Here is a 26109-nt window from a genome sequence, read left to right on the forward strand (position 1 = left end):
TAGAAGGGCTTTCAACTGTTTTGCACGTACGCTATCGTGGAAGCAAGGGGCTCTACCGGACTATGATCCCTACTCCGCACTCTATCCCTGCCGGTTTCACAACAATTTACTTATACGAGTATTATTTATGTCGACATGAATGTCCATTTTCGACTAGGTCTTAGCGGCTTCACATTTTAGATTTTAAGTAAGCAAAAAGACGTAAACGTTAAAACGAAAATTTTGCTATCTCAATTTCATATTAAGTTTAAATTTCTTAATTCCGTAGAGGCCAATTTTTGACCTCTACTGCAAAAGTCATGACTTATTTCAACCCCCATACATCCATTACGGCCATCATTCCAGATTTTGTTTTAGGACACGATGGAATTCGAGGTAAAATATATTTTCGTATTCCGAAATGTTTTACAAGGGCTTTGGAAGTTTACTTATGAAAGAGATTTGGGTAAGTTGTTGAAAGTACTTAGCCAATAGGTAAACACCTACTTACAGCCATATTTGTAAACAAAGGAACGAATTTAAACAGCCAATTTTATAGCCGCCGACGCAATAGCGAAAAATATTAACGTACCCAATATAATATAAATATTTTCTCATTCAAATTATCCTGGATACTTTTGTAACTAGCAAATTTTTTTAAAAGTTATAGTACGAACTAAAACAATCTTCGATCTTGTAAGATGGTACGTCTTCTCTCGGAAGCGATCGTAGATCTTCATCACGCTTATGGAAACCGATGAAATCCTGTAAAACGCAATTTGCAGCCATTTTATGAAAGCAACCGTCAGATACTTACCTAAGCCGTAAAAATGTACCTACACCTACATAGGAATATAATAAGTTTAAGCAAGTTTTATATTTTTTGCACAAAGTTCTTAATAATCAACAGATTTTCCAAAGTATTGCATCCTTCTAAAAAAGCTGGTAACAATAAATTTTGTTACAATTGGTAAAAGTTATACCTACCTACTTACATTTTTTAGTACCTAGTCTGGCCAACGTCAAGAAAATACCCGCCCACTAGTCTTTCTACTTCTTTTTAACTTCTATTAATTAAAACGTCTATTCACATAATTAAAACTTATGAAACTGAAGCCCAGTCATTGCAAAATTAAAAAGTTTATGTAGGTAAAAGTTACGATGTAGAAACGTTGACCCTTGAATGAATAAGCTAATAGTAAGTAAATTGTTGATCTTAAGAAAAAATCCATGTAATGTCGGCACAGCGCGTTTAACTCCACTAGAGTTGCAAGCGTCCATATGCTGCGGTGGCTAAAAGTCAGAATAATTCTAAAAGTCTGAATATAAACTCTAGAAAGAAAATTGTACCTGAGACACCTTAGTCCTTCTTCTCTCCATCGTCGGGATCTTTGAGCGTGTGCCACTGCGCGATGGGGCGCCGCGGGCTGGCCAGCATGTCCGACCAGTGGCGGAGCTCCGTGCCCTGCACGTTGTACCCCAGCACCACCTTGCCGATCGGCTCCGACGTGCCGATGCGATCGTAATCCACCACCGTTACCACTAGATTCACTTTCTGCAGTCCGATTAAGAACAAGTTGGGTGAGATATATTCGGTTTCCGATATTATATAGACATGGCGTGAATCTCGCATGCGTCTATCTTTTGGTCTTATTTTTTGCACCCTTCAAACAACAAATGTTCACCAAGTGAATTTCTCCGATATTGGCCACAAAGGGCCATATTAGATTAATGTTCTGACCAAAGATTTTTGAATTACTGTGATACTGGTACGGCGTTCAATGTTCGTAAAACATTGCCAGTTAAAACACTGGAACTTGTATCAATTCAGACGGGCTAGCATATAACTGGCGCGACAGTATCTCGCGGCGAGATAGACTACTCGTTCCTCTTTTGCTAACATGGTTAGTATAAGATTGGTAGTTTATCTCGATACTGACGCGCCAATCATCTGCTAGGCCTACTGGTCAAAATGGTTTTCGGAACCTTGATGCAGTTGTTGCTCAAATAGTCGTTAACTAATATTGTAAGTTAACAAGCCTTAAAAGCTCAAATTGTTAAGGCTAAGATTTTTTGGTTGTAAGAAGCTTAATTTTAGCCTTGCCGGCGTCGAACCTGATTGAGCTCGAGCCCAAACTCACAACACTGAGATTAACGCAAGTGATTTCACGCCAATTCCAGTAAATCTAAATTAATCAATTAGCGATAATTAATAAAATAATGTTTTTCGACTAACATTTTAGCAAAAAACACTGGTCGAGCAATATTAGACATTAACTTTTGTATGGATTGGTTTTGGGTAATGATGCATTAAATAAATGAAACAAAAGCAAAGATTTGGTAACAGAGCAATATAACGTGTCATAAATATGTAAATGTATAATTCGTAGTAATACGAGTGCCAAACGAGTTGAACAGAACGGCAACACTTTGTAATAAATATATTATATTCTGCAATAACGCACGATGAGCGTAATATGTAATGATTCAAAATAAATAAGCTATTAAAGGTTTATTTTCTAAAAAGTTAAAAGTATATCGTGAAATATTTCAGACTAATGAAAAAATGGTAGTTCGTACTTTAGTAGCGAGTGAACATAATCGGTAAAACGGAAATATTGATTAAAACATTCTGTGGTCACGCGATGCTGCGCAAAGGTCAATGATTAATGTTCAAATTGTAAATAAAATGTTTTCAGCTACTTTTTGTATAAAACAGTTTGGTTAACGGAAAGTTTGATAATCAATACTTAGTCGTAATTTGAAATCCATAGAACTTGTCTCTAATGTATAAGAAATGGCATTAGTTGGTGATAAATGGACCAATGAAGCATGCCAGTGTTATATGTAGATGAGGCAGTTTATCAAAGTTATGACAGATTGTGCGGTGATCGAAATTATGTTACATGTAGGTATATGTAGCCGGAAAATATTAAAATAAAATTATGATTGATATTTTTAGGTATTAAGTCATAATATGTTTTAGAACAGTGTTTTTTTTATAACGCGACCCCCTTTGTATGAACAAAATATTTCGCTTATGTATGGCCTTACAGCTGGTAGAGGCTTCGCGACCCCCCAGGGGGTCGAGACCCACAGTTTGAAAAACACTGTTTTAGAATATAAGTATAGTATAAGCGTACCATGTCATGCCCAATACTAGCTACTGGGTCTGTCGCAAACTTACCGTGGGTAGAAATATTATATGGAATATAGTATAAAGAAAGGCAAATATTAAGCCGTAGATAGAAGCAGAAGAAGATCGTGGGACTGGATTCCTTAAACCATAAGTAATTACAATCTGAAGTTACCAAATTGTAATGCAGTTACGAGGGGAGATTCATAACACCACTTTTTTGGGTATAGATATCAGAGGGCGATAGTCAAAGCCAATCTCATTAGGAGATCCATGCAAATGATACCTTTTCCTGAGACGTCCTGTTACAGCAAAAGGTTTACATTTAACTAAGAGCTGTCCTAACGAAGTTGGCTTCAAACGAAGGATTAAGGATGCAGGAGAGCAGGAAGAGAGGACCAGAGACAATCATGAACTCATAACAGGATACAGACACAGAACATTAGGTTGCTACGTCAATTACTAGCTAGCATCACAAACAACAATAACATAAACGAAACAAAAATGCAATTTGAATTGCTCGCATATCTCGATAAGTACCTGATTGTTAAGAAAGTTTTGAGATATATCAACTTTTTATGATGTGCTGAAGTTTACACAGTTCCTGTCTTTGGGGTCTCTCGATACATATAAGCATTGTACAAAATCATATAAAAATATATCAATAAACATACCTATACAATTGCCAAGATTTGTCTTCTTCTGTGTCTCTAATGAATTAATGATATTGAGTCGTTTTAACTCTGTTAAGTATTTCTGTTTACACATCTTTGCAAAAAAAGGAACGAAAAATCGAAAGCAAATTTTGTTCAGTCCATGTTAGGAGTAGGATCGGCTTGGATGCAAGTGGTGTGTGTACCCATATTCACAACAATGACACAACATCAAACTGCGCATCACTTAGGCAATTTTACACCAAAGCAGTATTGCTAGTTTCAGTCTTAGAAACAAATACATCAAAGTATTACTAAATAAACTAGAATTGAAATTGAACCAGTCTTCTAGTAATACATTAATGCTGTCTCTTTTATTCGTATATAAAGATTGCCTAAGCTTGACGCGCTACGACATCGATTTTGTTCCAATCTCGGCTCGCACCTGTATTTGTTCGAATGGTACTTCAAAAGTAAATGACTCGTTGTAATAGGGATTCAGTGTGCATTTCTTGATACTTGTCTTCTTCTTCTTGAGTCGTTTGCCGTTTTGCATGAGTGCTATCTTTACGTACGGATCTGTAGCCGCCCAACGGAGCAGGATATGAAAAAGAGAAAGTCAATATTATAATATCGTACAAATTCATATTTAAGACATGTAATGTCATACTGTTAGATCTAAAGAAACTTCTAAAAATACTAGGAGTAACTAGTCCTATTTAAATATCTAAGTATGATAATAGAGCGCCAAGTTCAAAATAAACGATATTGAAGTGACCGTTTTTATACAGTTTAATTTCTTTAAGATCTAAAGTGCAATGTATGGTATATGATAGTGATATGGTGGTACAAAGCGTAGTGTTTAATAATGAATCAGTTAATGCTTGAAGTTGTTATAAGCGTTTAATCGAATTCAAAAAGTGTGAATGAACAAACTTGATAATCTACTAGGATTCAGGTCATGTAGTAGGTATGTAAAAAGAGGAAAGTGTATTTAAACATGCTCAATGAGAACTATTCTGGGTTCTAACTTGAAGCAAATATAAAAACGCACAAGGTTAACTCTTTACCCTAATCCCAGTGGTCTCAGCGTGTTATCAGTATTGGTTTGTAGGCTATAAGAGAGATATACAGATTCTGGGTGGGATGATAAAGCGAAGGTTACCTGATAGGCCGCCGACATCCATTTTCTTTAGGTTCTTCGCTTCGAGGATGACGACCGTGAGCTTGCCGGCCGTGGGCACGTATCGCAGGGAGAAACAAATGTCTCCCAGCTTGTTGTCCTGCAAATTGGATTATCGGTAATGTTCTACTCCCACATTGGTTCCTGAACGAATGTACGAATAAGAAAAATGTTACAAGTTAACTTTAATCATTTTAGAAGAGTTATAACTTGTAATTGTGTTGATTTTAATATCAGATATATGTACTTATTATATATTTTTTTAGTGATAATTCTACGAAGTTAACCTTGTTGTAACTAATGAAATGCATAATTGAAACAGTTAGCTAAGTCTAAAAATATTTAAATGCTAAAAAAGTGTTATTATTCCTCCATCGTATGTTAAAAATGAACCCAGCGATCTCTAAGGCATCCACCGCTCACTTGCTCATTTGGAACTGTTTGGTATTTGGATGTGACATTGTGGAAGATAGACGAGGGAGTTGTGTCAGGGATAACGACCAGAACTTGGGTAAAAGCTGTAGTAACACAATCGGGCCATACCGCGGCATAGGGGCTCATACCTTGACACTCAACCAAAACAAAAAAACAGAACAGTAGCCTCGTGTTTCACCTAGAAGCGTATCATTAATTATGGTTATTGGTATATCGATACAGATTTTCTAATGTTTTCGAATGTTTTGCTTTAATTCTTTTGTCCAATTCAGTAGAGGTGTTTGTGTCTTACTTATCGTTTAGGTACGAAAAATGTGAAGGTATTTCAATGTAATGCTTACTGCGCAAAAACGGATGCCTGTTGTAAAAATGTTGTAAAAAAGTAACTCGTATTCTTTCTTAATGCGGGACACTAATAACGTGTGATGACAATGTTACTGTTAAATTCCCAGTAAGTATGTTTTAAGTGCGTAAAGTGATTGTTTGGTAAGGATTGGTTAAATGTGTTATTCCGTGAAACAAAGCAAAACATCTTATTTATGTTTTTCGACATTGAAAGGCTGTATCGACGTCTCGTGCCAGGACGCAGCCTACGGGCAGATAGCCTCAACGTTTGCATCTAGTCATACGGACATAATTGACGACACTTTCATTGCGTTACATAATAACGTTTTGGCACATAGATATTCCATCTAAGGTATAAAAATAAACATGATACATATATTATTTTAACATACTCGGTACACTATGAGACAAAACACAAAACACCAACGTTCGCAATACATGAAGCAAGATATCCGCTGAAATAATAAATATAATATGTATAATATTTGTAACATTTAGTGAAGGTTCTTATTACGATCTGTTACCGAAATGAAGCCAATTGTTGTTTTTGACACCCAGATCATATCATATCAGACACACCTTTATAAACCTTTTAAAATAAAATAAAAGTAAACCCACACCTGGCAAATATGCAACTTGAGAGTTATAATAATTGCTGTTTACAATTTATTCCATCCTATCACACCATACAATCTCAGTAGACTAATCTGTAGTAAGACTAGCCATTTTAGAAACAGATCGCAATTATCTAAGACAGGTACAAAACATACATAAATACATAAAGTACCCACAACACACTGGTTAAAGAAAGTAACATTTTAAACACCGATCTTCAAAATTAAAGCAATGTATTTAATGTCATTCATTTTATCACAGTTTTCCATAAAACAATGTCAAATAATATTATGTTACTTTCTTTATTGGAAAATAGGTATACAGGCGCACATATTTGTATTTAGTATGTATTGGCACAGATGGGTAGGGTAGTACATAACACACATACACCAATTAATAACACAGCCGTGAAGTGTTGATCTAAAGTCAAAGCTTGTTAAAGTTACGCGAGTTTGCAGAAATACTTTAAAAATAGAAAATCCCTTTCGAAGTTATACAAATTATACAAGACTATCTGTGAAATTGTAAATTTATACTGTCTTCAAACCAATTACACATCTGTAAACACGCGTAAGTTCTACTAGGTACTAAGAAAGTAAACGTAAAGGAACGAGATTTGGAATACAAGTTAATTGTGTTGAATAATGATGTTAGCTCCAATTAACAAACTGTAGAACTGTACATACAAAATAGAGTACCGTTCTCCAAAAACTTTAAATAGCTCTAAAGAAATTGTAAACTCTAAAGAAAGACACTATTTACTATAGCCAAATTGTGTCCCCTTAAAAAAATAATGTCCCCTTTGAACTCGTTCCTTCACTAGACATGCATATTATTACTTAAATAGTTGGTAGCATTGTGTAAGGCATGATCCTTCAGTCATCGGACAATGGACCTGTAACATATTTGCACAACAGTTTAGGGTGACATACACTTATACGACATTGGGTACATTACTGTTAGATTATATTATATTACTTTGGCGGTTTGATGTTTGATCGCTCTTGTCATAGTACCGCAATTCATAATATATATGAATATACAGCAATAAATTTTTGCTATTGCTATTTTCTAGTAGCTTACGGGATATATTTTTTTAAATTCCGGACGGATGCGAATGTGATAAAGCGATATATAATAATATTCAACAACATAGCCAATTACACCATCTACTACTGTTTGCCAATTCGCGACAACTTGTGTCTCGATTAATTTTGAAGACATTTTAGAATCGAAGGTAAAAAATTAATCACACGTAATAGAAAGTAAAATTTTGTACGCGACATGAAATCTTAAAGCAACATGTTGTCCGTTAATCGGCAAGACAGATAACAAGAACACAGATAGAGATGACGGACATGCACATTCCCCAGCCGCAATATAAAACCAAAACAAAGTGTTGGATGGAACAAATGAAATCGAAATAAAAAATGGTACAACAGGTGATATCGGGTATAAGGTGAATCTTACAGAATTAGGTGTGGATCAAATGTAGGTAACGCCCTACCGTCCTATGCGGAACCTAGCGCCAGCGACCGCTCTGGCGTCAATACTTCAACCAAACATTATTTGTTGAACATAAAAATGTACAAGTAGCTCTTCTGTGTATTTATATTGTCCAAGTAATAACGTGTTCAAAATACAATATCCATATTCCAAATATATATATCTTGATGTGTCTCAAAATAATACTTACGTGAATGATCATTTCGGTTTTGAAGCGGCATGCAAGATTGTTCAGGACACAATCAAACACAGCCAAGCAGAGCAGAGAAAATATGGAGAAAAAGAGAAAAACCAAGTAAATACATTTCTGCTGTCGAAATTAATATTATCAGAAAAATAAATGACGAATCAATCCACGTCGAGGTGCCTTGACTCTCCACTGACAATGGTAAATAGGTACTAAATAAACAATACTATTACAAAGTCAAAATTGGTTATGAAGTAGGTTTGCTCTGTCAAGGTTCCTCTTATCAAAAAAGTGCAGTAAGATTTCAAAAAATGTAAATAGTCCTTTCAATGAATATGAACTTTCAGTATTTTTAATAATTCCGGCTTTAGTAAATTGGACATGCCCAATTGCCCAATCGCATTTATGTGGCATACTCATTGAGAAGATGTTATAAGTAATTAAAATATTGCTGTTCTGCCAAAACGCAATCATTAAGTGGGTTTTGACAGTCCAGCCTAAGCTAAGAAAAAATTTATAAAAGTCTCGATAGTTCTCCCTATCTTATGTACCTTTGTATCAACCTTAATCTATTTGATGTATTATGAACACCTGTCAGTTTTGTGTGCTACATGTTGATATAGTTTGTGTTTCGTACATCAGTCAGTACGCTGTTGATGTGACCTGGGTGTAATAGTTAACATCGTTAACTTTACCAATCATGTTTTTTCGCTTTATAAGATGTACCATGTAGTATGTACCTACAGAAAACATTCTTGAAGAAAACGCTTATTAGATAATAGAAGGATACGTGTCTGAGTAATCAACCTTCTAATTGGCACTAAAAGCCCAAATAAAAGAAAAATCATTGTTTCCTTGTAAAGTCTTGTTGTTCAAAAATTAGGAAACTCACCATATAGGAAACTAATTCTGGAAAATATACAAAGAAATGCGGAAATCGTTTGTAAGATTAAGCAGCAGTACTGAGATTTTGGGACAATAAAGTCAGGCTAAAACTGCTTTCAATAATTTCTATAAACCCCTTTTTACTGTAGTATATTTACAAAAGTGTTATAGGGGGTATTATGGCTTATCGCCTGGCAGTGTGTGTAATGTGCGCACCTGCCCCCCTTCGCCTTCCACGCTCTGCAGCTCTCGCCACTCCTCTATGGTCTGTGCCAAGTCCACCTGACACAGCGGTACCTTCACCTCGCCGATCTGGTCGTGTTTGGAGAACCGATCGAAGTCGAAGATCGCGAACACTAGCGTTTTGTTCATCGCGTCGGCGTATGGAACGCTCTGGACAGAAATAGAATCATTACGCGGGACACTCGTTATTGTAGGCTTAAGGGTGCCGTCATCTCCAGCCGCCCACACACGTGGTTCGAAATATTATACGGCAATCGATAAAGAAATATGATGTATTTTTACCTTAAAGACGAACGTTTCGTTGAAGACGGGGCTGAGAGTTTTTCGATGGACCTTGGTCTCGAATTTCTTCTTCTTGTCGGGGAGTAGGTAGACCTTCACGTAGGGATCAGAAGTTCCTCCCATGTCCAGAGCTGGAAGATCTTCTGCTTTGATCACAGTCACAGAGAGACTGTTGCTGTTGAAATCGTATTCGAGCTGAAAGAATATTACGACATTTATTTAACTAGCAATGGCGATCTTATATAGTTGTAGCTAATGCGATGGAATTTCAGCAAAACATCTACAAATAAATGGAATATTCTTTTGGATGTGAGGATAAGTCATAAACATGCCTGATACTTAATGATAGAATAAACTCGCTTAATCGTAATGTGTTTACTGGCGAAATGAGTTACGGGCTCCGTAAATGAAGCCTTAATGAAACGTAAAACGGAACGCTAGCTCTAAAATAGGTATCGGGAAAACAATATATTCTACATACGACAGATTTTATGAGGTTGTTGCTTGTATGTAAATGACACATGCATCTTTCTCTTTTTCCTGTTTTGTCTAACATTGTGATGTAAAATCGGGATGTCATGGTACAATCAGGAGCAACGTACCACACAGTTAGCAAACCTGGGCCTCGTCCCGTTGGCCTAGTCACGCACCTTATAGAGTAGCTTCCCTAGTTTCTGTTCTTCCTTCTTGGAGTCGCCGTCGTCCGGCTCCTCGGCGTTCTCCGTGAGCTCCTCCATGTCCGGCTGAACCTACATTCACGTCCCGCGGCAAATTTCACATGAAAATCACATTTCTTATAAATAACATGACCCCTTTAACTTTGTTCCTCTGCAATTGTATCTACTTGAAAATCGCAAACCAAACTGACAACTGGGGGCATATTATTAATAATAACTGACTACAGATAACTGTTATGCTACTACCTTGCAAGTACATATGAATGCAAGTTTTACGACTCATCAGTTTGGTTTGCGGATAGTACAGTTGTATTCTTCGTTTTTTATGCATTAGAAAAAAGGTAAACAATCTTGACGTGTCTTTTTTAACGAAAAAGACTTTTGAAAATAAGTCACAACAAATGTGTAGAAAATATATAGCCTAAATGATCATTTGCATTTTTTTGGGTTACATAAGTAATAATTTCAAAAAGACACGTCAAGATTGTTTACCCTTTTTCTAAGAATTATAGTGATACGAGTTTAACTTGATAAGCTTGGATGATGGTAAGGCTCACCATGCAACACTTTAAACGGACTATAAAGGACTTTTTCACTACACCAGATCGTAAAGAAAAGAGAGCCTTTATTCGTCAAAAATTGATGAGAAAGTAACAAACTGTAAAGTAATTAGATGCAAATTTTCTCATGTGGACTGGTGGAATTTATTTGTAAGTGATGATTTGGATTGATAAATATTTTATTGCATTCATTCGAATTTGATTTGTAATGTTTTAAATTTAGTATTTTCTTCCCGTTGGTGTGGTAATATTTTTGTGTTTCACTCGGTAGCAAAGTTGGATTAACCCTTGTGCCATGAAACCCACGCAACGCTCAATTCTCCTTTTCAAACCACTCGCCACGGTCGTGATTAAATTTTGGAATCTTTCGCTTGCTTAGCTTGTTTTGATACCAAAAGTTTGTTATTTGAAACAAAAAGTTAAACAACAACTTTTCCTTCCAAAACATAACACTTATGTTATTTTTGTTTTCATTAATATAATCCGGTTAACCCGGGTTAGTGGAATGGTGCAAGTGGGCGCTTTATTGTGTTATTGTAGATCAGAATAAGAATTAACTAATTAAGATAAGATACAATGGTAATTATCCAATTAAAGTGACATTATATGTTGTTGCACATTGAGCCTTCAGATAATATTAATATTTGCAGATAATTCTCAGCATCTGTTCACAAATTTTAATTTATACGATTTCCATGAAAAATTTGTCTTGGGTATCATATCCTGATGATGATGATTATGATGAATAATCTCAAAACGGAAGTACTGATATTGCTAATAAGCACTAAAAGTTTTTAAACTCGTTCGATAGGCTTGTAGTTAGACAAATAGAGGGCCTAACTCCAGCATCGAAAATCGTTATCTGCCTCTCCATATCACTTGCTTATTTGAGCGACAGAGAAGCCGATAACGATTTTCGATTTATAGGCAGTAGGCTTTCAGAGGTACCGTGTCGCCAATTCGTCTCGAATCTTCCGGCGATTGGTCCCGCCCCAGAAAATTTGTATGCTGAATGGCGAATTCTACGCCCACAACATCCGAGTATCCGTGTTGCTTATAAATTATTAGTGAAGACGAACCGATTCTCGTTCTTGTTAGCCTTACATTAAATATGAATAGATCTAAAAATGGACTGTTGGGGTTAACGATATTTGTTTTACACAATTGTGTTTTTTTTATCAGGACTCTCAGAAATCACTGATTTCTTTTCTGGAAATGTGATTGGTTTGATGACCAATTTAAGTTATCGATTTCAAAATTCCCCTCTATAACTCTCATTACTCTCATCGTCTTGATGTGCTTGTATTCGTTCAACGCCATGAAAACATTAAAACTAATAATCACGTCATAACTAGCGACGTGTCATGACGAATAAATTATCTAACAATAAGTAATCATTCTCATAGGGTAATTTCGTTTCTCAAAGATTTCACTTTGTAGATAGCGTTTTCTGTGAATACTTGTCGTGACCTTTGGAATTGTTATAAAAGATATTGCAAACACAAATAACGATACATACTTTCAAAAAAACACCCCTTCGGATGGCTTTTAAAGTGAATATTCTCAAGAAAAGCTAATTTCACAACAAAATCCCAAACGTTAATAACAATCAGAGTTTTCCAACAGTTTAATTTAGCACAGTGATAGTCAGAACAGATGGCATTTACCTTCTCCTTGTACGCTGAGCCGATGAGCTGGACGGATTTGAGGTCGACGACGCCCTTCATGCCCTTCTTGCCATCTTTGGACCGCCTCTTGCGGAAACATCGTCGGATGCAGCAGAAGCATATACCGAGGACCACGACCGCGACTCCTGGATGTTGTAATCACTTTTTAGGGGTGTGCCGTTAGGAGAAGATAGTCAGCAGCAGAAGTTGCTAAGCGGGCGAGGTATTTAAAATTACCTTGACGCTCTCCTATTATTTTAACAATAAAGTCGCGTCAAGATTACTTTGAACACCTCGCTCGCTTAGCGACTATTGCTGCTGACTGTACATAAAAGTTTTCGGTTAGTATTCAAATAGGCCTTTCAGAAGCGAAATTACAGCAATAATTTTCAAACTAAATCGATGGCACTCCAAAATGAAGAAATAAATCACGAATAGCCGTTACAAAATGTACGTTCAACCTAAGATTTGTGGCTAGACGAACCACAGGATGCAGTCTCTAAATGTTTTATTATAATTAAGTATCGGGTCTCTTAGAATTGATATTGGTTTTGCTTTTAGTAAGTTTCATTTTCTAATATAATACGTTATGCTGTTTTAAATATTGTCTTTCTTTTTTCCGTTAACATTTATTGGGAAATTACTGTTTGCGACGCAGTCTCTACGGTGAATTCTGTCTTCGTCAACGTCGAGTGAACTAGGTCCATTACTTTCTGGTAATTTCCTGCAAACTTCTAAATTGTTGTCATTATAATATAATCATTAAAATCTGGAAACGTAGTTCAAAAAAATGCGTGTTGTTAAGTTTTCAAAATAAAATAGCCGTTACCGAAATAAAGAACGCTGTCAAACAGCCCAAGGGCATTCGGAGTTCCAGCACGAAGAGAGTTCTCCGCAAGTTATATCGGAAACAAATCCAATTACGCGCCCGAGGGCGATATTATATTACATAACTGTTTCCAGTTATCGTTTGTGTTATCAACTTGGGTATATGCAATCATATACATATATTAAAACAATTACTAACCATTAAAAAAATGTGAATTTTCCATCAAACAATTATGTATTTGCAGCTTTATGTTGTACGTAGGTATATTTAGATATTTCCATCATAGATGATGACGATAGATTGAGATTCATAAACTTTCTTCTGCGTAGTTGCAACTAAAATCCTCTGTGGCGGTGTCATGACAACGAAAGATGATTTTCCACCTTCTTGCCTCAATGATGCATAAAAGAGTAGAGCACTGCAGAGGTTTTCTCGAGGTACTAAATGTAGTATGAGTTCTTCAAGAAAGGAGGAGCTTTCTAAAGGATCTGAAAGGCTATGTGACATCTCTCTTGCAAGGGTCACTAGTCAAAGGTAATTGCTTTCCGTGGGCCGTATGCTTGTTTGCTGCCGATGTGCTAAATAGAAAAGTAACTTACCCACAAGGATGGCGACCAGTTGCCACGGCTCCAGGTTGAGCTTGTGAGCGATCTCCACTGTCTTCTCGCCTATCGTCTCTGAGGTGGGGCCGGCGGTGGGCGCTTCCGTGCCGGTCGATGCTACAACAATACATTTTTCATTTCTCATGCTCTGAAAGAGGGTCATTGCTGTTCTAAAATGTGTGCAGAAAGTGATACGTTTCTGCACTAGAGCATAGCTTTCCAAGTACGATTTTTTTCATTTTTTTTAAATTAACAATTGAAATTAAGTTTTAAATGGATATGTTATACAAAAAAAGACCATTCAGATTTTTAACTCTCCATTCCATAAATAACGATTCTACTCCCTAAATTGTTAATTGAAAATTTGAAAGTACCCTCGAGAAACAGTAAAAAAAATATACTCAGTCATGTTTTTTAAAATCACATGCATTTTATTTTCCTCGTATTCGAAATGAAAAGTAGAGTGTATAACTCGGGTGAAAGGCATCATTTCAGCCTCGGACTATTGGCGCTCTCACTGCGTTCGAGCACCAAACTACCTCGGCAGAGATGAGTGCCTTTCACCCCTTGGTTAACAATCTGCAAGTTAATAAAAAGCGTGTAAAATAGTACAATCTACCTAACTATGTATGTATGTATGTATGTAGTCTGTAAGGGTCAAATCTTGCAAGTGAAATTTGACCCACTTCCTAATTTCCAATGAAGCTGAAAATTTGCATACCTACATATGTAAGTCAATGCAATATTATGGTACCATCCAGCTGATCTGATGATGGAGACACCAGGTAGCCATAGGAACTCTGTGATAAAACAACGCAACCTATTTTTTTTCCACAAACTTATTATTAGCTATTTTACCTGTTGATCCGCCCGCCTCTTCGCCTGCATCCTCGTCGGCTGCAGCTGCCTCCCCCGCGGCTTGTCGGCGCCATCGCCGCAGCAGTTTAATAAGCGGCGACATCCCTGCAACAACATCATAAGTATACTTCAGTCAGGTGTGGCTCACTGCGCGATTTCGTCGAAGAACATGCGGCCCACACCAATTTTGGTGTCTAGCAGTAGGCGCACCGCTACGGAACGGACGCCTGCTCGCGCTTGCGCTTACATCTCTCGTAATAGACGCGTTTTGTTAGAGAGTGAACCTTCTGTACCTAGTACTATTATTTATTATGTACTTCAGTTAACCATTAGACCACTAGAGAACTTCTATCATGTTGAAGGGATATCCAGTGACATGTTTATAAATATTATAAGCCCGATACCTAATTAATTCGTTTCGGAGGCCAAGATCCTCTTTGGGTCGCTGAGCCGTAATAGTTAGTTAGTTATACTATAAATAATTAACGAAACGTTGTGCTTCATACGCCAATACGTCTATTAGATAGACTGCACTTTTACGGCCCGGCCACGAAATTACGCCACTGGCGACGGCGGCGGCGGTAACCATAGGTGGGAACGAAAGGTCCGATCGCTGTGTCTCGCTCAAATCTATGGTTGCTGCCGCTGCCGTCGCCGGGCGCGCAATGTGGTGGCCGGGCCATTATCGTTCAGCGCAGTTGTTATCTGCCTTTAGTTTAACTTTGCCTTTGAGTAAAATTATGCTTTTACATGTTTAAGATCTTCTAACAGACTTGTCACCTGTTCATTCAACAAAACCAATGGATCTTTCGTATATCACCGACTGCACATATTCTATGCTACGCTGCTGGGTTAAAGGGCGGGTATTAATGCGTACTTAAAACACAATTTAGAGACGTCTAACGCCTATGGAATTAATTCATCACAGTCATGTTTGCGAAATACGGATTCTAATCATTTAGCCATGGCTTTCTTTATTCGACCGGAAAGGGTCGGTTGGGGTTCGGTTAACATTAGTTACTCGTTTTGCTATACAGAGTGCCTTAGGCCAAGGGAGCTTGAATGCAAGGTTCGGTTCTACTCTTCACAATGTTCGGTATTCACTAGTTTTGAAATAATTAATTTATTTTGAAATAATTAATTAATTTATATTTGTTCCTGAGTCATGGTTGTTTTCTATGTATTTAAGTATTTGTATATTATATCTATCGTTGTCTGAGTACCCACAACACAAGCCTTCTTGTGCTTACCGTGGGGCTTAGTCAATTTGTGTAAAAAAAATGTCCATTAATATTTATTTAATATTTATTTATTTATTACGGCGACTCATGATACAAACAATTAAAAACCGGACTAGTGCTAGTCGGACTAGTCCACCGTACCTTTTTTTTTAAATGTATAGTTTTTAAATTTTACCCTGTACAATTTTTTTGTTAGTATGAACGGTTATAGAGTCTGTTCGGAAAGAGAAGAGTCGTGGCATGTATTGGGCCCCATACATTCCACGACTCTTCTCTTTCCGCACAGTCTCTATCTGGGCAATTTTCATTATAGGGTAGGTATTCGGTCACGCACAATAATAACAACTAACCCATTTGTAAGACCGAAGCTCCGTGCGCAAAAATTTTTACGGAGTACATATCCTACTAAACCCTGGCTATCGGAGGACAATTTGGGCCATTTTTAAACGAAAGTATTAAAAAAACCCAGCTATATTCGAACTTTAAGATACGTCAAATATTGGATATCTTGGTGATGTCTTATAGATATCTAATAGATATCTTTCATCAGATTCAAAGTTAGTTGAACAAATAAATTAGAAATCGTGAACCTATTTTATTTGACTCTATGGCAGCGCTCCATCTGACGGGTTTTCTGAATCGGTGCCAGATCAAGTTTATATAGGTACAGCCTATAATGGCGCTTGTGAAGTCTTTTATGTGCTTCTGCTTTCGCGGCCTATTTCAGTGTAAGTAGCTTTAAATTGAAATATGTACATAAATTAAAATAATATACCGTTGCTTTGATCTATTTTTAATCCCTGTGGCATAAGAACATAATATATGCGTATCTACGCAGATTCGAATTTAAAAGAGTATATATATAAATACATATATATAAATATGTGTTTATATTACGTTCATATATTATCGCCGCTAGTTCGTGCCCTCGGCCTCCTGAATGCGCTGTTAGCATCAGCTCCCGAGTGTGATCTGTTTGCCGGCAGGTGGAATATAGTGCGTGATGAAAATGAAAATGAAAATTTTATTGATAACAATTGTTACATGTCTTTTCTTTTTTTTTACATACTGCTATTTGTCTAGTAAGTAAATGTGCATATACCTGTGCACAATCCAAGTTGCATATATGAAATTAAATATTAAAAAAAAAATTATCAACATTAAATTATATTATCAATATACACCAAATTATTATTAAACAATGAGAATAATCTATATAATATACAAACGTTACCCTCAAGCCAGATGTTACTTCTTAAATCACTAGTGGAATGTCAAAAAACTCACTGTAATCATAGAACATCTTCTCAAGAAGCCACTTTTTTAGTTTGAATTTGGAATCCTTCGGTGGAAGTTGCATTTCTAATGCAATCAGGTAATCGATTATAGACTGAAGGTCCGAAGCAATAGACTGACTTCGACGATTTTGCTAACGTATGTCGCTCTGCTACTAGCCTTGAATGCTTGAGGTTTTGCGAGATGATTGATAACTGGCCTTCGACAGTTTGAAATGTAGGTTTTTAAACTGTTTAGACGACAACGGTTTCACTCACTTGAATTTTTAGTCGCTATTGTCGACTAAAAATTAAAGTGAAGTAATTGTTGTGTTGTATTGTGTGTTGTTGTGTTGTATTGTTGTTGTTTGTTTTGTGTTGTGTTGTTTTTAGTTGTTGTTGTTGCCGTTGTCGTCTAAACAGTTTATAATATGTCTCACGAAAGTTTAATATCGTTGTAGGTTTTTGTTATATTGTTTTACATATTTTTTAATTGTAGTTCCGCGGCGACTTGGTGTAGGTATGCTGTTATGCTGTGTAACTTATTTGACTAATAAATTATGTAGGTACATACACAATAATAAATTAGGTAGGTAGGTAGGTACTTATAATTCTAAAACTCTAAGCGCCACTTGCATCATTCCACTAACCCGGGGTTAACCGGTTAAACCTGGAGTCACCATGGTTACTATTGGTTACTAGTACAATTTGATACTGGGTTAACGGGATGGTGCAAGTGAAACTAGCCAAAGAGATTAGTGTGGTTTCATATAGGTACTTTAGTTGAAGTAAAAGGGCTCATTTAGACGATGCGAGAACTCGCATGCGAGTTTCATTACATTGCGGGTTTTGATCGGTCCTTTGAATTGGACATAATCAACAGTCTGCAATGTAACTAAAATCGCATGCGAGTTCGCGCGCCGTCTAATTCAGCCCTAAGTATAATAATAACAAGTAAGTAGTAAGTGTAGTAATGACTGAAAAATAAAAGATTAGGTATATTGGAATAATTAAAGCCTGTAAAATGCTATTTAAGTTTACAAACTGTAATATTTTTTTGTATACCTACCTTTCACAGGAAGTTGGCCTAGAAGCCAAGGCCGTATCAAAACCATAAAACTATTAAATCAGATTTGAAATGAAAATGGTTTTGCCACAAAAAAACTAACCTAATATAAACTAACTATTCTAATAACATTCATTCTGGGACCACTTCAAAGCTCATGTATAAAAATAATGAAATACTTTCTTGTGTAGGATGCCAGCAAGGAGACCCACTAGGGCCCGCAATTTTCAGCCTAGCCATCCACCCCGTCATCACTCAGCTCACATCGGACCTAAATTTCTGGTATTTAGACGACGGCACCATCGGTGGCAGTAAGTCATCTGTGTTGGCTGACCTTAAAACTTTAATTGACCGCTTCTCAGAAATCGGTCTTTCGATCAATTTTAACAAGTGTGAAATGTTCATTTCAGAAGCCATTCCGCCCAATGCCCGATCCTCTATTATCGACGAGATTAACCAGCTCACACCAAATATTTCCATATTATCCCGCGAAACCCTCACACTTTTAGGAGCCCCCATTTTAGACGAATCCATCCCGTTATGCATAAATTCAAAAATAGAAAAATTCTTTAAGTGTTCGAACCTTTTTTATGAAATCAACCCACACATGGCCCTCTACATCTTACGACTATGCCTTTTCTCGCCCAAATTTTTGTACATCCTTCGCTGCGCCCCACTTTGGAAATTCCCCATAATTACTGCAAACATTGACCAAATTTTAAAAGACACCGTTAGTAAAATTCTGAACGTAACTTTCACATCCCCCAGTTGGATCCAAGCTACCCTCCCGATCAAATACGGCGGTCTTGGTATCCGTTTGACGGGCAGTTTAGCTCTCCCGGCCTTTTTGTCGTCTGCCTATAGCACGCTCAACCTCATTGGTGGTATATTACGTACCCCTTCAACCACTAATGTGTCGGTGTCGTGCCTGGCGGACGCTGAATCGGCTTGGAGTGCAGACCATCCCGTCGAACAGGTACCAGAGGAAAAATCTAGCCAAGCAACATGGGACGTCATAAATATAAAAACGCAACACCAACTCCTACTACAAAACTGCCATAACAACCACGAACGGGCGAGGCTATTAGCCGTTTCCGAAAAGGAGTCAGGACATTGGCTGCACGCGCTTCCATCGCGAAACCTTGGCTCCACTCTAGATCCTTCAGCCCTTCGCATCGCTGTCTGCCTCCGCCTGGGCCTAAAAATATGTGAGCCCCACGCCTGTAGTCGATGCGCTCAACCTGTTGATGCTCTAGGACGGCACGGCTTACATTGCCAAATGAGCGCAGGCCGACTATATAGACACGCCACATTAAACGACCTCATCCGCCGCGCCCTTTGCACCGCCTCTCTACCCGCAACTCTGGAGCCGTCAGGCCTCTCTGCCACAGACGGCAAGAGACCTGACGGCTGCACTCTTGTGCCCTGGAGCCTTGGCCGCCCTTTAGCGTGGGACGCTACCTGCGTCGATACGCTAGCACCGTCCCACGTTGAGGGATCGGCTCGGAAGCCCGGGACTGCCGCGGACCAGGCCCAGACACTAAAGCGCCGCAAATATGCGTTCCTAACGGACCGATACGATTTTGCGGCGCTCGCCATTGAAACACTGGGCCCATGGTCGACCGACACCAAACAGTTAATAAAGGAAGTGTCGGTCAGACTAATAGGTGTCTCGGGCGACCACAGGGCGGGCTCCTTCTTGGCTCAAAGTTTAAGTCTGGCGGTTCAAAGGGGCAACGCCGCCAGCATTCTAGGTTCCATTCCAGAAGCGGGCAGCTTTGGAGAGATATTTTATATTTAGTTTTAGTTGTTATTTTTAGGTTTTATGTAAATATTGTTTCATTTGTACCTTCATGTATTATTTAAATCTATTGCACAATAAATATTAACATCAGAACAAGTCAATCGGTTACATAGTTTGATAACATTAAATATACCTTATAAGTTATAATTATTTCTAAATAATGTGACAAATGCTTTTGGCGTCAGCATGATGCTGAAAATGCCCGCTCAAATGGGTGACACTTCAGCGCTGTTTTTCAGCCAGAACCCTATGGTTTGGTTGGTGGTTGGTGGTCCCTACGCAAAAATTGGACTCTTTCCCTCTTCTTCTATCTCACCTGTACCTCAATCGTACATCGACAAACGCCAAACGAAAAGATGGATTTCGATTATCCATTTAACTGGGATATCTTTCTCAATTGTTGTAAATGACTTGTAAATAAGTATTTATTATGCTATAGATTTAACATTAATCTAACTGATGGGGGCCTAGCAGAGATGAAAATCGTTGGTAGAAAACGCCAAACCAAACATAATAATGTATGGAAATAGTCACGTGACTTTTCGTAGCATCTGTCATCCCGATACATTTATACTTTTCGTTTGGCGTTTGTCGATCTACGATGTCAACCAGGCCGCGTAGCCAACGTGCCAATCGCTAACGCTCCGTATTGCGATCGAAGCGCAGCTGTCACTGTCGCACTAATATGGAAGAGTGATAGAGAGACACAAAGCGTTCCATTGAAGAAGCGATAGCGATTGTCAGCTTGGCTAGGTCCCCGTCTATACATAGATTGTCATATTGGGTAGGCTGCCTGTGCTACAGACGATGACGCTGATTGATGCTAAGCTACTAAGTAGCTAGAGTCTGGCTAACCAAAAATTGTTCACAGATCTTTCGTTGTTGTATCACAATTCATTCATTCAAATTGTTTGCGGTTTATAAGGGGTTTATTTTAAATAATTTTATTAATGTCTATACTGAGTGAGGTCCGCGTGTAGCGTTGCATAACGAAAAACAATGCGAAAAACTGCAATATTTACAAGTCCTACACATATGTAAACAAATTATGAGGTTGGTGCTCTATCAATATTTTGATACTTAGCATTTAGCATATTTGGCATAGTACTTATGTAATTTTTTTGGTGATGGATTTATATTACGGTATTATCGAGCTAGGTCTTATTTACAGTACATTTCATTTTTCGCTTTGTTACAATGGTATATCGTGAGACAGTGTTAACATGTGTTTATCGCTGTGTGTACTTTACATATTGGTAGAAATTATGTGAGCTGACTTTGAGTGCACGTCAACGTATATTTAACTTATATTCTTAGGTACCTTACGTGTGCACAGAAAATCAAAAATATTTTCTAGTATCATAGCTATAATTCCTACTACACAAAGTGTGACCAGCCCAAGATTTTTTTAATTTCCCGCCAAACATTTGTTAATATTTCAGTAGCCAGACTCTATAACGTGAACGTCTCGGTATGTAGTGAGAAATTGAGAACGCTTTGTAGAGACAAAACAACAATATGTTGACCAGATACTATCAGTTAGTGTAGTGATTGGCATAAAATAAATAAATAAGAAAATATAATGGAATAAAAAATGACAATATTGTTAATATCAAAGTCGATAGGCGTAGGAAACCCGGAGGCTGATTCTGTGTTAACATTTTGATGTAGTATTAATTTTTATACGACCTTCAGTCGTGTTATCAGGCATCTGACGCACACGAATAACGCGCGGCTCGGCTACGACATTGAGCGTCTTGAGACGGCGACAGCGACAACCATAAGTGGGAACGAAAGTTCCGATCGATGTGTCTCGTTCCAACCTATGGTTATCGCTGCCGCCGTCGCAAGTCGCTCAATGTCGTGGCCGAGCCGTAAGTGCGAGTGAAATGCTTGAGACAAGAATAAGAAACCATTTATTGCAACACAAAAAGCATACAGGTTACAAAATATAATAGGATTTAAAAAAAATGTGCGGCAAAAGGAACGGGCTCAGCATACGCTGCCGCTGCGTCAGTCATTTCATTACAAATTGCCTGCGCAGCGTTGATTTTCAGTCCGTCCCCCTTCACTGACCACAAAGATAACATCTCTAGTTAAAGTAGGTACCTAATAATAGTTTATAAGTCTTATCTCAAGACGGTATTATTTTACGGAGATGACTCCTGATTGCATTTCGTCAGCAGGATAAGCACCAATCAGCGTCGCCGCTAACGCTCACTGGTGCTCACGATTAGAGCGGTTTCGCACTACGTCCGATCCGAATCCGATCCGAATCCGTGAAAATATGGTCCGAAGTAGCCGTAGAACTTTGTATTTTTATGGTAATTTCCGCACTAGATCCGATCTCCGTCATCGGATTTCGGAAAGAAATATCTAGTGCGTAAATTACCATAGAAATACACACACACTATGGCTACTTCGGACCATATTTTCACAGATTCGGATCAGATTCGGATCGGACGTAGTGCGAAACCGCTCTTAAGGTTGTATCAAAATTGGATTAAAACCATATCATATTATTAAAACAGAATTGGTCTCATGTGGGCTACTAAAAGACAGAATATAACTAAGTAAAGAGTCTTACATTTTGTCCACCTGTTTACAAAATGTTTGTAGTAAATAGAGATTGCGTGGGTACCTAAGGGTTGAAGAGTAATTGTCCGAGGTATTTATTTTTATAGGCCTTGCTTCATAATATTTACATTGTATTTACTTGTTTTCAGTAGGTACTTATATTTATGTGAGTCGAGAGTTACGTTCAGTCAGTATCATTAAAAGTAGCAGATCATACAGTTAGCAGCAGAAGTTGCTAAACGGACGAGGTGTTCAAAATTACCTTGATACTCTCTTATTCACGCCTAAAAAACTAGCTAACTGAGCGCCCGTTCTACAATCACGAGGAATTCTTATTGAATAAATTATGAGTATTAAGTAATTATTATTACCCACTGTAATGTTAATAATTACCTAATTTATTTTAACAATACATAATGTGTACATAATATTATTTACTGATTATTCTTAATGGTTACTATTATATTTTTCTTCCTTGACGTATAAATTGACTTTACAAATAAATGAGTATGAGTATTCTCTTAACAATAAATTCGTGTCGAGATCATTATGAACACCTCGCCCGCTTAGCAACTTCTGATGCTGACTGTACTATGTGTCAATAAATGAACAATATCTTAAGAGGTAAATCTATAACAAATAAAAGGACCTAATAAAAGTACTTAAAGTATTTTTGCGAAAGATGTTTGTCCATTAAGTTTGAGTCGTTAATCAGGCTTAACAAAGAAAAGGTCCATCTCGTAAGACTTTCCGTGGTGGCATTTGCCAGTATTGTCGGCGTCAAAAATATCTTTACATTTGATATCTTATTCCCATGGAACAAGGTCCAAAAAGTAAACATTATATAGACGAGATTACCGGTTGTTATAGTAAAATTAAACCTTTTATATATACGCGTAAAGCCCTAAAAGCGGAAAATCTTCAACCCTAAGAAAGTTTTATCGTTTTGCTCAAAAAGATTCCGTAAAAGTACGATTTGGCTTTTCACGTAATGCTTAAATGGAAATTCACCAGTACTAATTTAACTTCAAAGAATATTATTACGACTTCTCCTGATGCTCTTGTATGTAGTCGAACAATCTTTGTTATATTAATTGATTTGCGTAAATACAGACGATTTGATCCACGTAATAACATTTGATATACCAATTATCTTGTTTTATACTTATTTTTGTTCTTTTGTATGCTTGGATGAATTTCATAAACTTGATCATGAACATCTGTCTTTAGTTTAAAATTCACAAAAAACATTAACACATTAACTGCCAGCGACTCGCTAGGGGAGTTCACTGCTCGTAGGCGCTTTTCGCTACATACGGTTTTTCCCTCGTTATCGGCTACGCTCGTAGCGCGTAGCTCGCGCTGGCATTGAATGTGTCGAATAATCAATGTGTAAACAGGCCCCAATGTGAAAGCCAGCCACACTAACCTGTATTGACCTTATCAAAAATATTTATATACACAAATATTTAAAGACCTCTTGTCTTATAAATCTTTTAATATACAAGAAAATAAAAAATATTAATAGATTTAAGCTTTGTATGAAGGCGTAATTTCTGGAAGGTCACGATCTACACGTGCGAGATGCCTACACCTCGTTAAGAAGGCTAATGAAAATTACTTCTGAATGTGAACTGGTGGTTTTACGGAACATGAATTCTTGACGAGTTATACGGCTGTGTAATGTTTTACCTAATAGTCTGGTTTTACGCGTATTGTTCCATAAAATTATAAACATAAGAGCCGATTACACAAGCGCGCAGGACACAAGAAAAAATATATCATCAAGTACGACATTGCACCTCGAAAGGCGATAAATTGATGACAGAATGTCTTGTGGTGGGTTATGTATTGCGATATATAACGCGTATGCGATAATCATATTAAATATTTGCCTTACTTCCTTTCTAACCAGAAAGTCGTATAATGAAGTGATATGATAATACCTAATACTTATTTAGTTAATAATTTTTCTTTTATATTACATGTACCATACTTATTTACACATAAATGTAATAAATCCGCACACTTTTATTGGATGATTTAGAAACGGTTACGAGTCCTATTGCATAACACAGTTGTAGGTGAGAATTTATTTCGCGTATGTAAAACAACAGTTTGATACGAAAATTACCGCTTACGATATATTCATACGATTCCTCGCCCAAAACCGTACGAGAACCTAGTGTCATGTAAACGGGTCTTTATGTGTAAATTGTTATAAGTTAATGATTAACTTTGCTGTCAGTTTCAATCAATAATCAGTTCCATTAGAATAAAGCTTTTAAGGTCAGTATGGCTACGAGTACATTCAAATTTGAGTCTTATTTGCTGGAACAAAAATAGTTTTTACGTTGGCATGATTATAAAGATTCTGACTGAGGCGTAAGGAGTTAACACTGTCATTGCATAAAATAAATCTAATTTAATTTGAGTTTTATGTTATACCTAAAGAATAAATGATCCTACTTTGTTTTTGCAGCAAGTAAATATTATATTTAGGAGGTAAGTACTTAATTACCTATTTATATGTGTAGTAAACAGAAACAAAACGCACGAATAAAACTCTGAAGTAGTCAAAATGAATTTCAACGTATCGTTTATAGACTTAATCTTGTATGTACGTATACTCCGTGAAGACATCTGTATAGCGTAAGAATATAGGTACCTAGGTGTAGTCTGTGTGCGTGCAAAATTCCGAGGTTCAATTGTTTTAGCTTAACACGGTGTCACTGGAAACCTAATCCCGATAAGTGATGGCCTCTGAAGATTATCAGAAACCACGTACCGTGACGCGGAGACGGGCTCCGACCAAGACCACTGACCTTAGTTTCCGATCCTGTACCGCAACGGTCCTGTTTCTACCGATCAATTCCGTTTCGAGAAGCCACTGTTAACACGGGTTTGGTACATTTCTGTCGATTTTAGTATTCGACTGGAGGCTCCGGTCGGTACTGAAAGCAGAATGGCGGAGGTGCGCGCGCATTCGATCGATGTCGATGCGCGAGGCGACGGGCCAGCAAGACCTGCTAACTGGAAAACGACTTAACAGCGCACGCGCTTCATACATTATCATTCCTTTCTACTTTGAATAATGTAAAAGTTCCGATCCGAGCTCGTTTCGACTTTTACGTCACTCAATGCGTACATTGAAGAGTATGTTAGCCACTGAATGGTGCTTGCTGCCTGAGTTCACGCCGATCCGAGCCTAGCTTATAAACATGCGCGATCATTCGCTCTTGGTAAGGCTCTAGTAAATAAAAAGATGTATGGAACGGGTATGCTAGGAAATTAGAACGGAATGAGATTTTGCTGGACGGGAAGTTCTTAATTTCATGGCTTTGTCCTCGCCTCTGACGTCTTAATTACTTTCCTATCCATTTTGTAGGTACTTTGTCACATTGACAATAGTATGAGGTTTCTAGCGACTCTCATATTGATTTGTCACTGTGACAAGGTACGAAATGGGTCGGAAATTGAATTATTTGACTGTACGTGCTGTTGT

General features: G+C 37.5%; 1 protein-coding gene across 4 annotated transcripts; it reads right to left on the minus strand.

Annotated features, from left to right (window-relative positions):
• Positions 1-430: 430 nt before the first annotated feature.
• On the minus strand, positions 431-25587 carry LOC134650843 (synaptotagmin 1). Of its 4 annotated transcripts, none has more exons than XM_063505797.1 (11): positions 25430-25587; positions 14643-14747; positions 13782-13901; positions 12354-12499; positions 10100-10192; positions 9450-9644; positions 9141-9317; positions 4934-5042; positions 4214-4347; positions 1330-1534; positions 431-744 (listed from the first exon to the last, which is right to left on the minus strand). In XM_063505797.1, exons 2-10 carry the CDS (start codon positions 14743-14745, stop codon positions 1340-1342), a joined length of 1272 nt encoding a protein of 423 aa, XP_063361867.1. In that variant the 5' UTR covers positions 14746-14747; positions 25430-25587; the 3' UTR covers positions 431-744; positions 1330-1339. The 4 variants fall into 4 exon arrangements, with proteins under 4 accessions (XP_063361867.1, XP_063361856.1, XP_063361862.1 ...); XM_063505786.1 differs by having other exon boundaries at positions 4934-5051; XM_063505792.1 differs by having other exon boundaries at positions 10100-10198.
• Positions 25588-26109: the final 522 nt, after the last annotated feature.

This window comes from Cydia amplana, chromosome 1 (assembly GCF_948474715.1).
Source record: "Cydia amplana chromosome 1, ilCydAmpl1.1, whole genome shotgun sequence".
Lineage (NCBI taxonomy): Eukaryota > Metazoa > Arthropoda > Insecta > Lepidoptera > Tortricidae > Cydia > Cydia amplana.